The sequence below is a fragment of the Cnephaeus nilssonii genome (assembly GCF_951640355.1).
Source record: "Cnephaeus nilssonii genome assembly, chromosome: 11".
Lineage (NCBI taxonomy): Eukaryota > Metazoa > Chordata > Mammalia > Chiroptera > Vespertilionidae > Cnephaeus > Cnephaeus nilssonii.
In genome coordinates this window covers 4,585,786-4,602,615 of record NC_137082.1, presented here as the reverse complement: position 1 = coordinate 4,602,615, position 16,830 = coordinate 4,585,786, and the positions used below count along the sequence as shown (strand labels likewise).

The 16,830-nt window shown below is 49.8% G+C and overlaps 1 protein-coding gene across 1 annotated transcript in view; it reads left to right on the top strand.

Annotated features, from left to right (window-relative positions):
* ZNF831 (zinc finger protein 831) overlaps window positions 1-15,139 on the top strand; it is a gene marked incomplete at both ends in the record, with an annotated part of 55,181 nt that extends 40,042 nt beyond the window's left edge. The window contains 2 exons of the mRNA XM_079785136.1: window positions 13,747-13,901; window positions 14,264-15,139. Coding sequence (XP_079641262.1) covers window positions 13,747-13,901; window positions 14,264-15,139 — 1,031 coding nt within the window. The remainder of the gene's footprint in view (window positions 1-13,746; window positions 13,902-14,263) is intronic.
* Window positions 15,140-16,830: the final 1,691 nt, after the last annotated feature.

The following is a 16,830-nucleotide window of genomic DNA, read 5'->3' as shown; positions in this document are numbered from 1 at the left end:
TCTCTAGTGTGCTCTTGTCCTCTTCTGCGGTTCATGCCATTGACAGGTTTACTGATAAAAGCCAAAATCTGTGTCTCTTTCCCCACCTCAGCTCAAAAAAAAGAAGGAAGTTTATTCTTTTCCCCTCCCTCCCTGCCGCTGTAAGATTCTTGAGAGGAGCATGAGCATCACGCAACTCTCATCTAGAAAACATCCCGGACCTGCAAGTGCTGGAGTGCAGCAGCCTCTGGGCTGCGTGTCTCAGTAACCCCCTTTCAGCATCCTTACCGGCCAGGCCCCGCTCCCGCAACCCTCCTCTCTGCCATCTCTCCGAGGCCAGCTAAGGTTTCTCACCCAGAAAGGGCCTCAGAATAACCACCTGGACCCAGTGGGGATGGGTGAGGGCCATTTGGGGAGGAAAGTGGGTCCACAGCCTTGGGTCCTCGTCTACATGGCAGGGAGGGAGATACGGGGAGATCAGAAACATTAATATGCTTTCAAAATCGCCTTTCTGAAGGCTGTGTTTTTACGGTGGTGTTAAATTATTTTAATGGTGGGAAGGCTTTGGGGTGCTGCTTCTCCCTGCTTTGCTTTAGCGTGGGCTGGGCTCCTGGGGTTTTGGGGAGACCCCCCAAGTCATTTCTCCATTAAGGGCTGTTGGGACCACTTCCACATTCAGGGTGTTTTTGAGGTGCCCTCTTCCCACAGACATCTTTGTTGATAATAACTGCTCATCTCAATCAACCCAGACCCCACAGCCGTCCCCGGGGACAGAGCCTGGAGGGTGGGGAAGAGGTGGCTGCCAGCCCAAGGCTTCAGCCAGACTTTTCTGAGCACGGCCAGCCAGCCCCAGCCTGCTCCCCAATGTCTACACTCCCAGGCAGGTGGCCTGAGTTAGCAAATGAAAGAGCAGAATACCCGGCTAAACTTGGCTTTCAGATCAGCAGTGAGTATATTTTTTTCAGCATGACTATGCCCCAAATACTGCATAGGACACACCGATGGGAACAATGACTCACAGTCCCATTTAACAGGGCCCCCACGTTTCACCTGGAGCCCTACCCCAGGCCTCAGACCCCCTCGCTGGTGTCACCGCTCTGAACAGGCTTTCAAAACGGACCTCACTTCCGAATCCTGATCCCGCCGCCATCCTCACTCGCCCCTGCGCAGCGGCCTGCACCCTTCCTTGGCTTGGTTGATTCTGGGATGTTTGTTATTTAAACTCTTTTTAAAAAATAATGTATACTAGTATTTGTATTTAATCTTTTAAAGATACCTGTTCTGCGCAAATGTTAATATTTACCTAACGCATTCATACAATAGTGTTACCGATTTCTACATATACACACTGGGCTGCACGCCCCTCTACACGTTTTTATTAGACACTAACCTTACAGTCACCTCCTAAGCGGGTGGGAGGCGGTGCCAGGCACTCGAGTGCCTGCACCCCCTGACCCCCTTGCAGCAGTCCATGGGTCTCTCTCTCCACTTTGTGTCTCTTCTAGTCTCTCCCCTTTGGGCTGCTTGGCTCAACTGAGGTGCTTGCTTCTCAGGACCAGAGGCCACTTAGCTGAACCCCTGCATCTCCGACCAGAGGAGATCTGGGGTGCAGAGGTCCTCCATCACGCATCCCCTCACCAGTGAGGTCACCTTCACTCTCGGGTCAGAGCTGAGCCCTGGGAGGAGAGGGCTTACTCCTCTTTGAATCGGGGAGGCGAGAGCACAGCGCCCCCCATTCTGGCTCAGAAAACACTCTCTGCAGCCAGCCGGGCGGGAGGTGAGCCTCTCGCGGCCAGGCCGCCTCCTGGCTGGGGCCTGGCTCAGAGCTCACTGCTGCCCTGTGCTGGTCCCTGCCCTCGCCCTCTCCGTCCCAGCTGGACGGCCGCCCTCCCCGGATGGTAATAATGGTGAAGAAGCTCGGTGGTCGCTCAGGGTGATACAGGGCAGGGGTATTTGGCAAGAAAAAGGGAGAGCCTGCCTTTTCTGTCTGAGAGAAAAGTTGGACGGAAAATAGACTCATCACTCTCAAAAAACAAGTTCTGAAGGTTACTTTTTCATAGACAGAAGCTGAAACCCCTGCAGAGAGAGAAAGCCTGGCGACACTGTAATCAGAGTTGTCTGTCTCCCTGGCGGGCCGCAGCGGTGTGTCCGCCATGGCGTCCTCTGGGGCTCAGGTCAGGCCACGCTTCCCTCCTGCTTTGCACACTGACTTTCCTTCGATGTTCTGGAAGCTCCGCGAGGGGAAACCTCCCAGAACCCACTTCCCTGTGTGCAGGCCTCACTCGCCGATGGATGCTCTCGCAACCTTCTCGTTATTTTTCTGCCAGCATCCTCAGAAACAGTATAGACGACTTTATTTTAAAACCATTATGCTAGTTTACTCCATGATCATTTGAGCTGTGTACTTTTTTTTCTGACTTGAATTTAGTAATAACATATTTTTAAACAGAAGTCAAAAGAATTCCCAAATACATTGTTTAAGGTTTTTTTTCTTTCTCTGTAATCTCTTTTTATTGGACCTCAGTTTTCCATACTGGATGGAGTTGTCATTTCTTTCTGCTGGCACTGAGGACAGACAGGGAAATATTTCCAAGAGGTAATTGTAACGACTTTGCTGTCTTTCATTTAAGAAAATGGCCAAGTGGGATGGCCATTCGGGATTGTATGGCTACCTCCAGACTCATCTCCCACTCCACCTCCGCCCCACCCCCAGGGGCCATTTTCTGAGTGCCTGACATTGATTATAGCCTTTTCCAGATAAAACCTGAGGGACACCTTCCCCTTTTCTGCTAGGCCATAGGTTTCCTATTCCCTATAGCTTTAGAATTGCAAAGCAGGCTCCATGTGTGGGGGTGAACTAGAAACCTTCAGGGGCGATGGGGAGATTTGTAAAGTGCCACAAAGCATGGGCTTTCTGAAGGACCCTAATATCTCCATGACTGTTTTTTTTTTTTTTTTTTGGTTTGTTTTTAGAAATAAGATTTCTTAATTAGTGTGGGAAGATTAAAAATGACTTCTGGGGCAATAACCAATCTGATTACATTTAGAAGTTAAGCATGCTGCTCTGAGGCTAGAAGATGGTTTCTGGAGGTCAGAAAGCCCCGGCATTGAAGTCACCTCACAAAAGGTGGGACTTCTAAAGCTGGGGGAGGACAAAGGCGTGTCTGCACAGAGTCCTCAAGAACCGGTCCATCTCTTCCTGCCGTTCCTCTTTCCCCTGCGTTCTGCTCTCAGCGGCAGGGTACAGGCAGCCCGAGGGCAAGCCTTCCTGCCACCTTCCCCGGAGCTCGGCCTTGCCCTCCCGTGGTCACGGCCGGCCCCCTTAAGTCCTGTCAGGACCCCGAGAAACCAGAGGGAGGCTTTTGCTCAAAAGCACGCCTGTCTCGTTGCGTTGGGGTGTAGGCACAAAGTACTCTCTTGTTCTTTTGAGATGGAAACCTTCAGCTGAGATGAACCAAGTTGAAAGTATTTCCATCTCAGCGTGGCCTGCCTGACCAGTTTCTTTCATCATTAAGAAAAACCACGTTTGTAAAACAAGCCTGAGAGCATACATTCCTTGAGTAAGTTTGGGTCTAAAAAGTTTCTGTAGCGAAGCTGAGGCTGCTGTTATTCTTCCCCTTTTTGTCTCAGTCCCCTGGCTCCTGAATAGTTTTTAAGAAACGCTATTGGGTGTTGTGCCTGTTCACAGAATATTTAGCACTGGTCTTCAGTGTTGTTTAGAAGAAATATCTGAGTGGGAGAGGGATTCAGCTTGCCAAACACTTGCCTTCCCTAAAAAAAAAAAAAAAAAAAAAAAAAGGAGTAAGAAAACCCGAGCCTAAGCACCACCTGGCAGACTAGACATGCTATGAAGTCAGAACAGTGTTCCCTCAGCCTCTTTCCTGGGCGTCCAATCAGGTTGGGCCGCCTGCCACTGGGGTCTGAGGAAAGACCAGGACTCAGGTCCTGGGGTGACGGGGAGTCAGAATCGATGAGGCCACCTCCACCTTTGCTGTCTTCCTCTGTCTTTGTCTGAAATGAGTTTATTTCCCTTCTCAGGATTAATGAAGGAGAGGAGGGAAGATCTTTCTTTCCAGCTAGTATCATCGAAATGGATCAATTCCTTCTTTTTAGGATGCAAATCTGGAGGGAAAATGAGCCCTCTCCAATGCCTCCATTATGTTTGAGAAGTGGACTGCCTTTTGCAGACCCATTTAATAACGAGGAACATGAAAAAGGATCATTCAAAGAGCAGAGACTTGGTTTCCATCCTGGCATTATGGATTTTAAATGGTATTTTCAATAACTGTGTCTCTTTCCCCGTTACCCCCTGCCTGCTCTGCTCTCTAAACTTTAGGTGCATGGTCTGGGCGAAAACTTTTAAGTGAAGATTGATTTTTAAACATGGCTTTCCACGAAATGTTTTTCAGGGACAAAGAACTCTCTGGGAGTGAAATCTCAGATTGATTGCCTTTCATCAAAGAAGCAGAAAAGACATGAGGTACCAGGAAGAAAGTCATTTTTGACATAAACCATGATTACTCAGAAGAGACAAACTTCCAGAAATTGCGCCAGGAGGGAGCAAGGCTCTGTTCTGTAGTTAGACTCTGTCAGCGCCATTTGCTGTCCCTCTGACGGCTCCTTCAGCTACCTTTTCTCCGAAGAGCCAGGCGGGGCTTCTGAGTCACCCTCCTCCGCTGGCTCTGTGAGGTGACATTTAGGGATTACTCAGGCAGGTCACATCCGACTCTCGAGCCAGATTACCTGAGGTGTGAGTCACCGCTCACCTCCTTGGTGGCATTTACCACAATGCTAATCACCGTGCAATTATGTCCTAATTTCTGTCTCTTCAGCTCCGTGTACACACCATCAGCGAGGCAGCACTGAGCTGCTCCTCATCAATAAGCCCACGTTTAATTCCAGGGCGAGGGCGGCCCCTCTCTTCTCTCTCCTGGTCTCATTTACTTCCTTTCTCTCCAGCAGCTCTCCTTTTAGGTTCTGTACATAACTGAACTTCTAAGTGACTGAAATGAGTTACCTGGAGCCCCCTCCCCCAACATAGCTCAGGGAAGCCCCCTGGGGACCACACGATGGGAGCACACGCCGTCAGGGAAGAAACGGCAAGGTGAACAGAACTTCTGACAGGTACTCTCTGAGATGAAAGGTTCACCCGATCGTGTTGACGCGGTAAATACCACGTGAGGGCGTGGATGTAGTTCTCTGAAACGAAGTAGATGGCAGTTTCTTCCCTTCTTTGGAGCCTTCAAACTGTTAGCCTGTCACAAGTGAGCTGGGACAGGTGGCTGGGGAGGGTCCCTTGGTATTTCTCCCGCCCTCTCCTCTGTCACAAATCACCTGCGATGAGAAACCGAAACGGCAGCCTGAACTCCAGGGTCCCCTCGCCACCAACGCCCTCCACGCCTCTGCCTCGCGGTAATGGCTCTGCTCGTAATTCCCCTGTCAGAATTAATGGGGAGCTTCTCCTCCTAAAGCCATTAGTTAAGTGATATTGCTTACAGAATTGCCGAAACAGGATAACACCTCCTTCTCTACAATGTAAATCTTAAGAAATGATGAGGCAATTGCTTAAACACATCAATTATATTCCAAAGCCTGAACTTCTTCTCTCTATAATTTTCATTTAGAGTTAAGAAAGTTTGAAAGTAATGATCCATAAAGTAAGTTCTCTTGATTCAATTTTGGCACTAAATAATTCAAGTCACATGAGCCATTTTTTTGTTGTTTTTTTGTTTTTTTTTTCTCTAGTGTTCCTGCTTCCCCACAATTTGTCCTCTTTTTTTAGGGCATGCTCTTATTGTCAGAGCATGATTAGAGTTTCAGCTTACCGAAAGGTTTTAAGCATGCTCTCCCACTAAGGATGTTTTTTGGGGAAAACGGTAAGTGGAGTGTTCTCAGACTGATTGCCTTCATTAGGGAAATGGCAGAGGGACTCGAACCACGGAGAAAAGTGGTTTCTGAGAAAAGAGATGGGACATGATTACTCGGAAGAGGCAAAATCTCAAGAAAAAAATTAGGATGGTACAGAAATACTTTAGCTTTGGTTAAAGATGGAAAAATACATTTTCCTCTTGCTTTTGTGAGTCAACTTTTCTCTTCCTGAGAAACTAAACTTTTGTTACAGAAACGACTCCCCTCCCAGGAGCGCGTGCTCGCCGGGCGGCCGGGATGCGCAGCTGCCCGGCGCCTGGAGCTCTGCCTGGCGATGGGGAGCCCATGTCGTTGTCCAGCTCTTGTTTCTCTTCCAAACCATCACAGCAGCACCAGGCTTGGTGCAACGCCGGCCTGTCCAAGCCGCGCGGCAACCCAGCCTCCCGGCCGCGGCCAGGGGCAGGCTAATGTCTCTCACAGCTTTCCACATGGACATGCAGATGTGCACAGACGCCTTTTTATTTTATGTTTTTACACACATAGGTCATCCCATCTGTGGTAACCTACAGCTCCTTTCTCCTTCATATACCTTGTATGTGACAGGCCCCGAGTATAAATGGATGGATGGTCTAGCCACTGAGTTTGGGGGAAACCTCTGAGAGGAGACAGTGATCAAACCCTTTCATCTCGGGAACAGGAAGTAGAGACGCTCCCGGGCTTCGGGGAGGCTCCCCTGTTCGCACAGGAAGGTGCTGTCTCTCACCTCCCCAGGGGGCCAGAGTCAAGGTGGGCGCTGCCTTTTCCAGCATTTCCTCCAGGAGTTTTCTTTGTGTTTCATCCGGGGCTTTGGGGAGCTCAGCTCTGCCCCCCTGTTCTCTCCAGACTCCTGGGTCAGGGGTGCGGAGGGGTCTCTCTGGCTTCTCCCCCTCGGCCTTCTCTCTCCTCTGACAGGCGCTAATGGCTCCCCTGCATCTGCTCTCATTAGAATTAATGGAGAAGTATTAATTCTTTCCCTAAAGCTATTAGTTGAGTCATAGTGCGCTGAAATTGCCGAAACAGAATAATTTCTCCTTCATTTTCAGGTGTAAATCTTGAGGAAAGATGAGACACTGTTGGGGTATATCAATTACATCCCCAGGAAGAGACCCACAGACACGCTTTTCATTTAGCAACAGAAACGTCAGATCACGGAGCCTGAGGCAGACGGCTGGGCAGCCTCGGCCTTGTACGTCTCCGACCGTGTTTCTTTTGTCCTCTTCTTTTTGCCTCCCAAGACCCATCGTCCTGCTTCTGCTCCGTATACTAAAGTAAGCTTGTGTTGTCTGAACACAATCACAGCTTTAACTTAAAGCAAGGTTTGAAGCTCCAATTCACCCTCTGTGTGGTTAGTGGAGTACTCCTGTGTGGGAAGGGTTCTCGTCCGGTGCCTTTCATCAAAGAAATAGAAAAGAGATGAAAACCACTAAGAAAAGCAGTTTCTGAAAGCAAAGATCCGTGCATTCGTGATTCCGTGGAGGAAACCTTTCAAAAGATTGCAGTAGGGCAGTGCCGAGGACCTGAGCTGCGCCTGGTGAGCGGTTTTTCTGGTCCTCTCCCAGCCCCCTCTGTCGAGGCCGCCCGCTGACTTAGGATCATTCTCTGATTGGAATGGAGGACCCCAGCCCCTGCCAGAGAGGAGCGAAGACTCTCTCCTCCACCCTTTTCAGCCAAATATTTCCCCCCATAGAAACTTTGTAAACAAAAATTGTAATAGGGTTGAAGAAACAAATGAATTTACTTCCAAAACACTTTAGTGCAATGTCTGGAAGCAACAGAAACTTAAAAATATATATTGCTTGAATAATTACATGAATTAATTATATAAACTTATTAGAGAGAAAACCAGCCCAAGCAGGGACAATGTCAGAATGTGTGATTTTACTCATGTCCATCATATAGGTGGGGCCAGGGCCTCATGTCCCCATCTCATAGCACCCTTTGCTTTTTCATAGCATTTACTGCATTTGCTTGGTGAAAAGTTTTTTTAAAATAGATTTTTATTAATTTAGAGAGAGAGAGAGAGAAAGAGAGAGAGAGAGAGAGATCGATGTGAGAGCAGAACAATTGATTGGCTGCATCCTGCATGCCCCCCACTGGGAATCAACCTTTCAATGCACAGGACGACACTCCACTAACTGAGACACACGGCCAGTGTATGCTTGGTGAAATTTTTGTGTAATTATGTGAGGACTGAATTTCTCTCCCATTTGACTGAAATTTCCATGCGGGTGACTGTCCTGTTTGCCCCTGGACACATCGCCTGCCCTCAGCATCATTCTTAGCACAGAATATTGGCTGTGCTCAATACTCAATAAACATGGGCTCAAGATATATTTAGGGACAATAATATGGGCTCCAAAAATATGGATTCAAAAAAAAAATGGGCCTAACAAACTTTTGAATAAATGAGGAAGTCACTGCCCACACAATGATGACTTTGAGAGTTCTGCTCAGCTCTCCTTAAATAATTGCAATTTATATTTGCCAGCAGCCGGTGCATCCAATGTCAGGGACACTGCGAAACCATTTCATCTGAGATCAGTTAATAGGCGATTATGTCGCATTCTTGTTTATGCTTAGAGTTTGCTTTGAAGGCCGACATGGTAGGCTCATTTTTATCCCTTCCTTATAATGCAGTCTTTGGACTCCCAGTCAATGGAGCTCTTGGTGTACTGGGGCAACCAAAAGAACTGTATCCAATTATCTCCATCTATCTAATAAAAACCTAAGTGTTCGTTATGGCAGAATGACCAAAACGATTGGTCGCTATGAAGCACACTGACCACCAGGGGGTAGACACTCAACGCAGGAGCTGCCCCCCAGTGGTCAGTGTGCTCCAACAGGGGAGCGCTGCTCAGTCAGAAGCCGGGCTCATGGCTGGTGAGCGCAGTGGTGATGGCGGGAGCCTCTCCTGCTTCTGTGGTAGCACTAAGGAGCAGCGAGAAGGTGGGCGGTAAGGAGCGAGGGGTCCTGGACTGTGAGAGGGTGTAGGCCAGGCTGAGGGACCCCGCCCCTCCAGTGCACAAATTTCATGCACTGGGCCTCTAGTTTTCAGATAATGATGTTAGAGTAATGTGTCTATTAGCATTTTCCTCAGGCCTAAGATTAGACAGCCGGGAGCAGGTTGGTCGTGAGAGATGTCTAAGCCATGTTGGAAGCTTTGCCCTGTTGTTTCTTTACTCTCTTTTCTTTTTCATTGTTGTACAGTTTCTTCTAAGCCTTTTCAAGAGGCTAAATTTAAGTGTTATGATGCTTTAAGCGGTCTCTGCCTCTCCAAACATGGTTGGGCAATTATTTCTGAGGAAAATTATTAAAAACGCAGCTTTAATCAGGGGGAGGGCAGGAGGGCCGAGGAGCTGTGATGAGAGATGGCTTTCTAATAAGATTCGCATAATTGTGTGAGCGTGTTGGAGTTTCTGAAGACTGCACGGTGATGAAAGAATCCGAAATTTCTCAAGATGGAGGAGAGGCTGCTAAGTGATGTGGAAACCCACATGCCTTAACCAGGGCCCTTTACTCCCTGGAAAGAGCCATTTCCTTTCAAAGCAAGTTAGCATCCTGCTCCAAGAATCCAAATTCGTTTAACACACTTCGGTGACATTATTTGGGCATTTCTCCCCACAATTATTAAAGATAACTCACTTTTCTCTGTAGACTGTAGGTCAGAAGCAAATTAAATCAATGGATTTGCCCCCCTCGCTCTCAGGTGAGTCAGAAGTTATTGGTCAAATGCGCACATGGCCTTTCCGTTCGGCTGAAAAACCCACACAAGCTGCCGAGGAGACATTTGACCAATCTGATTATTTCCTCTTACTAATTGGTTTTACTTCATTGAATTGAATGAATTGTCTGGTTGTTTTGTCAATGTGGAGACACAGCTTAATCCACTTAGAAGGAGAGGAGGCGCTTGGTAAACTATGGGGCTAGTGAAACATTTATCATCGTTTTTATCTTTTGGTGATTTTTCATGGGTGGCAATGAAACTGTCTTCCATCATCCACTTTCATCTATTTGACTTCTGCCCGAGCCAAGCCTTCCCATCTGACCCCACCCCACCGGTAACCTTGAAAATGGTTTTCCCGCTCTGCTCTCCTCTCCCAGAAATGTAGTCTCCAGACAGGAGCCGCCTGCATCTTAAAAGCGGTGGCATCCTGCTGCCACGCTGGCTTCTTCACCGTGACAGACCCGGCCCCTTCCCAGCACCTGCCCGCACCCACAAGATCTGGGCCCCTGGGCTTCCCCCTTCCCTGGGCCCCCGCCCCGCTCAGCACCCTCCTTCCACCTGGCTGCCCGTCAGGCCCTGCCTGGTCTGCTCCTCCAGGTCTGGAGTGGCCTCTGGGGGTCCCCCTCACCCTCATTTCCATGACAGGCACCACCCTTCTGCAGCTTTAGGTACGGGAGGCACTCCCTTCCTCCCGCCATAGCCATACCCCTGCCTCCCTGTTCACGCTCAGCAGCCCCAGCCAGCCTCCTGCTCTTCGTGAGGCTCCGGTGTTTATGTTCTTCACGACCCTGTCAACCGGAAGCGATCCCATCCTCCAGTTTGCTCCCTTGGTTTCTCCCCGTTGGGTCAGAGGCTCCAAGGCCAGGGCCCCTGGGCTGGCTCTCCGACTCCTCAGGAAGGCGGGGACAGCAGGCATGGGAGGGACTGGGGGGGGGGGGTGTTGAGAAAATGGGTGGCATGCCAAAGGCCTGGTCTGTGCCATCGGACAGCCCCATGCACAGGAGCCCAAGTGGAGGCTGTGTTCAGGAAGAGGCCATGGCATCTGTCCCCAAACCGTTGCCCTTTTCACGGACCTTCAAACTGCTTTGCTCGGGATTAGCGCACCAGGGACCTGGCGACAAGCCCCGGAGATGGAGGAAGTCGGTCTGTCCTGTTGGTACAGACGGAGGACAGAACCCTTCATTGGCTCCACTTTCCTCTCACCACCAGGGGTCAGGAAGGAGATGTGTCTGTGAGGCACCGCCTCTGAGGACAAAGCGACAGGGGGCGCAGGCCCTGAGCAGGGCCGGGGCCACGGACTCAGCAGGGACAGCGAGTCCCGGGGGAGCCAGGCACACCTCAACACTCCGAAATCCGCAGCCCAGGAGCCCCCCCCCCCCACCCTCCAAATCTCCACCACCCCTCCTTCCCACAGCAGGGTCACCCCTCACTCTCTCCCCGGCAGAATGATGGGGGCTCAGTCCTGAAGTGGGTCCAACATGCGGGGGGCACCGGGCATAGTCAGTTGAGCGGGGAGTGAGGGGACCACATTGAAAACAGAGGGTTCAACCAAAGGGTTGACACTGCCTGCCGGTCCCCCGACTCTCAGTCCCAGTTTCGGCTCCAGTGCGGGCAGCCTGGATGCGCTTCCCGGCAGGAGGCTGAGTCCCGTGTGTGCCGACCAGGCCCTGTGGAGACCCAAAGAGAATGATGCCAGGCTTTGCCACTTACACCGGGCGGTCAGTACCGGGCGGTCAGTACCGCGCAGGGAGGCCCCCGGTGACGGGCTGCACTTGTAAGGAGCGCCCAACCATCTTGCATGTGCCTACTTGGTGAACATGGACGGATGGTTAAGATTGCTGAATATCTCAGCAAAGTCTTTACTATGAAAAAAAAAAAAAAGATAAAGCAAACAGAAACAAAGGAGTCTGGAAGAAAGGGAGCGTATGTAAGGAGAGACAGACTTCACCAATACCAACAAACCACTATTCATATTACCAGAGCCAGTGAGAGAAGATGTTGGAGCCATGAGATAATAGCAGAATGCTACAAAGAAGGAATAACAATGATTAATAGTAATAGTGGGCTCTTAGGAATGAAAAACATGATAGCAGAAACAGACAGTATGAATTGGGATAGAAAATCAAAAGAATTCTCCAAAAGTAAAATGAAAGAAAAGAAAGAATAGAAAATAGAAGAGAAAAGATAAGAAAAATCTATAAGCCAGGACTCCTCAGAGAGAGAACAACAAAAGCCTCACCCACAGGGTCCCGAACCGCGCCCTGCGGCTGCAAAACTTCTCAGTCCGGGACGGAGCCAGCCCGGCGCCCGCTTGAAGGAGAATGCACCCCAGTTCGAATGTTCTCCTCAGACAAGCAGCCGGGGAAGGTCTCAACATTTCCTCTCACTCACCCTTTCTCATGAAGCTACCCGGAGTTTTGGGTTAGGGAAGCAAGAAAGTAAACCAAAAGAACTGCCGGGGCCTGGGGTCCAAGGATGGGGGTGGAGGGAGGTCCGGGCACAGCCTCGCGTGGGGCCTGGAGCTGCAGTCCAGGGCGCAGGTCAGAAGGTTTCATGAGTGGTGTTTGTCCGTATCAACCTGGAGAACGCCACCCGTGGCCCTTCCTGCCTGCACGGTGATGACCCGAGGGAAAGGGAGGAGGGTAAAGGGGACAAATGGTGATAGAAGAACACGTGACTCTGGGTGCTGAACACACAATACACAGATGGTGTATTAGGGAATTAAACACTTGGAACATATAATCTTATTAACCAGTGTCAACCCAATACATTCAATACAATTTTTTTTAAAAAGCTTAAAAAAAGGAGAAAAGTCTCATGAGAGATCCTTCTAAGAAAATGAAACCTTAGGCCAGGCGTCCTCAAACTACGGCCCGCGGGCCATATGCGGGTGTTTTTGCCGTTTTGTTTTTTTACTTCAAAATAAGATATGTGCAGTGTGCATAGGAATTTGTTCATGGTTTTTTTTAAACTATAGTCAGGCCCTCCAACGGTCTGAGGGACAGTGAACTGGCCCCCTGTTTAAAAAGTTTGAGGACCCCTGCCTTAGACCATTGGGAAGGAGGTTGGAGGGTGATTTTAGTAAAAAGTCCATAGAAAACTCAGCAAAAGAAAAAACTGACTGCAGGGAACACCGTGTTGGTAATAAAGGCAGTTCCTCCCAGCACACCCGAGGCTCGGCGGACAGCGCATTCCCCAGCACAGCAGTGAGACTGCCCACATTCTAGCCAGATGGCCACAGCGGTGATGTCACTGCTGAGAAGAGAGAGGGGTGGGGACTGTGCATAGCTGTGGGGCGATGAGGGTTGTGGAGAAGGTGTGCTCATCCTAATCCCTCATAGAAGTCACACACTATCCTCCAAACGGGAAATAAAATAAAAACAACAAAAAAAAACCAAGCAATGGCGCTCTGAGCGTGGTGCGGAGGACAGGACACACTAACAGGATCCAGCAGGCGAAGAGGAGTGGGCGGACAGGTGCTGTTGTTTTTCTTAATAAGCAGAAAGGTTTGACTTTTTAAAAGTCTGTGCATTTGTAGCTTTCATCAACATAAAAGCAACTTTTAAATGGGGCCTAATGCTTTCTCTGTGACACAGCAATTCTAGAATGTTTTTCTCATCTTAACTCAAGATGGGATCTGCCTTCCCTGAGATCCAGACCTGCATTCCAGGGGAGGCTGTTTTGTGGATGTTGAAGGTCATACTTTTGTCTCCCCTCCTACCCCCCAAATCAAACAGTCACCACCACAAAACAACAGCAACACAAGACCAGCCTCACCCCAGCTGCCCAGTGCTCCGAGGACTCATGCGTGACAGGGGGACTTTTCTACTCTCCACCTCTGGCTCTAGAGCCAGGGAACTCAATCTGAGATTCACAGATGGAAGAGGACTCTGATGCAAAAGCCACATGGAAGGTTTAGGGATTGTCCTGTCTTTGGGAATTGGTTTTGCCCCCTTCCCACTCATCTTAGCAGAACCAGAGACACTTTACTAGACGGCGGGGATTGGTTCAAGGGACATCGCTTTCCTGGTGTGAGATGAGCTCAGAGCTGGTCTTGAAGGCACAGGTAAACTAGGAAATGGCTACTTGCTGACTTAATAATTTCAGGTGTATGTACATGTGCCTCCCACGTTTAGGGCTAAGCCTGCAAGGGGAGTCATCTTGTGCCACCTCAGCATCGCCTCTTGGTTGTGGGAACAGAGAGGAGAAGGACTGGAGACCAACCTCAGGAGGCAGCTCTCCCAGCACCAGTCCAAGGGCTGTGAGGGACAGAGACACCCGGACCGTGCAGGTGGGAATTCCGACTTCGGCCGTCTCTGTCTGTGCGTTGTCTGTGGTTATGGCTCTCCTGTCCTTGGTGCTCCGTGGGCTCGGGACTGGTGGGGTAATTGAGGGGTGTGCGTTTTCACAAAGCCAGACAAAAACACAGGACAGTCTCCAGGCGATTTTGTGTCAACAGGGAACTTGACTCAACTTAATGCCCCAATTAGTTATTAATGGAAACCGATTGAAAACATGATATTGAAGTTCACGCTCAGTAAAGAATCATTAAGGACTCAAGCCCTTGTTTTATTGAGGACCATGTTTCTGACCACAAGTTTCTTGTACCAATTAACCTTTCCCCCATCTGCTTCCCTTTGCACTTCGTTACAGGATGTTATTCCCTCTGCCGGTGAGTGCGGTGACCGTTGTCCTCAGAACGCCGCGGTGGGGTCCGCACTGGCCCTGCCACCCGACTCCCGCATGCACGTGGGTGACCACAGCCTTCCCTCCCGTGGCAAAGATCTCGGCCTGGGGTTGCCTGAGACTCAGCTGCTGCCTTCCCAGGAGCAAATCTCGGCAGGTCCCAAACTACACGCTTTCTTGGATGCTCAAGAGCCTTTATCCTTTGAGTCCAAAGGAAGCTCTCCCCGCCAGGATGCTGCTACCTCTGTGGCTGCCATTGGTACTTCTCTGGGCACAGGAGGAGGTCACACCACCCCGGGAGTTCCCAGTGCAGAGCCACCAGGCCATGGCCGAGCTGCAGGGGAGACTCGGACACAGAGCTCCCCGGACAGCAAAGCTATCGCCCAGGGCACGTCTCCGTCACTCTTGCCAGGGAAGCCTTCACCTGCGCGAAGACTTTCAGGTTCGGTTCCATCGAGGTCACCTGGGAAAACTCATCCTGACACACCAACTTCAGGGCCAGGACCAACCAGTTCACGCCAAGAGGAAGGGAGACCCAAGACACGCCTTCCCCCTGAGGGGCAGGAGAAAGGAACTTACTCTCCGGGGTGTGCTTCAGAGAGCGGGGACATGCTGGGCCCCCGGCCTCCTGTAGGAAAGGGCACTGAGGAAATTCGGGAATCTGGATTAATGGCTCTGAAGGATGGTGTGGTTCCCTCGACGCCAGGGCAGCCTGTGGGTGTCCAGGAAGCCTCTTCGAAAACCATCAAGAAGAGGAGTTTGGGAGGAATGAGGAAGCAGACGCGAGTGGAGTTCAGCGACACCAGCAGCGACGATGAAGACCGGCTGGTGATAGAGATCTGAAGCTCCCGGGCAGAGGGCGTCTGCGGTCGGACACTGGCCATGCTTCCCGTGAATGCCGTCGAGCTGGCGGGCTCCCGGACCCTTGTCATGAAGCACCTAAAGATTGGGAAAGCCATTTGGGGTTCTTTCCAAGTCATCCCCAACCAACTCCAAACCCCTGACTCAGCCTCACCCTTTCCAGACCCCATGGGCACGCCCCGCTGGTGTCCACAGGTGCCAGGAAAGGCAAAGGCGGCTGTGATGGAATGGCACACGGCGACTGTGGCTGGACTCCCAGGTACTCTCTGCCTCAGTCCTCACTGGCTCCTCCGTAAAATGGCATTAGCCACGAAAGCCACGTTTATCAACAAGTACGCCCCATAGAGTCAAGGCAACGATGTCCTCATTAGTAACTGGGGTAAGCACTGGGGAGTTAACTGGGGGATGAATTGGGCACCAAATTACTTCTGTTCATTCTGGAGACAAAATTCAGATTCATTAAAAAACTGAAGTTTGGTCAGAATAATTCTCCTCCTCCTCGGAAGTTGTAAATATACTTCACAACGCGTGATCTGGTGAAATGCTGATTATTTTTCAATGTCGCTCAGTGGCTAATGTTTATGTATGAGTCAGTGACACAAGCATGTACTGTCTGGTGCCTGGTGCCTTTTCTGTCGAGACCTCTGAAACCTTGGTTTTTCCAACTCTTGCAAAGGAACGTTGTATTGAAAGTTAATAGAACAGTCTCTGTAATGAGTCATTATTTTGAGGGGGGAAAACCCACTTATTTTCCTCTGGTTCTCTGTGTCATATTGTGCGCTGAGCACTTTCAATTAGAGGGTTACATTTAGTGATCTCTGCGCTTCGCCGCTGCCTGCTCATCGTGACTGAGCCTTTTCGATTCCTCTCGAGGCTTCAAAGATACAAAACTAATTGGAGTTTTGACGCTGTTGTACATCTCAGTAATTTTATTTTGGGGGCTTAGTGTTACTTTGCTGTCAAATTAAATCAGCCTCTATATTGTGCAAGTCAGAACAGCACAGAAAAAATCGCCCAATATTCCAAGTCAACGCGCCCCAGTGCAGAACAAAATAGCTGGGCTGCGTCAGCCGACTCAGCGCGCAGCCTCGGAAGTCCTGCTTCCTCTCCTCCTTAAAGAGACTCACACTGCTGCATTTCAGTAACATTTTATACTTGTTTTTGGTATGATTTTGTACAATCTGAAATTTATAGTTCAGCTCTTTTGGCTTAACTTTGATGTAAGAATGTCCTATGCCCTCTCATAGTTCAGATGGTGTGATACACATCTCACACCTTCAGCACCCTTTAACATGGCCTTACCTGTCACTAAGGGTGGTCACATTGCAAGGAACTTCATGTGAATTTTCCAATTTCAGGGTGATTGATAGGAAAACATTAATGGGGGCCACCTCCCCCTGGTGACTTAGCATGTGTCCGTGGTCATCTCATATGAGCTCATAAATACTCAAGTGATGTCAAGCCCATCCAAGAAAAACATGAGGAGGGAGGTGGAAAGGAGGTTAGATATTTACCTTCTGTGCTTTCTGAACCAAACAAAAGTGATGTGGTGATTACCTACCCTTTGAGCTACCGGCACTACCCTGATGAGCGATGCTGTCTGGAAAAGTGGCCTGAGTGCTGAGGGAGGAAGAACAAAGGCCTGACTTTGCCCATAACCACCTGGGAAATCT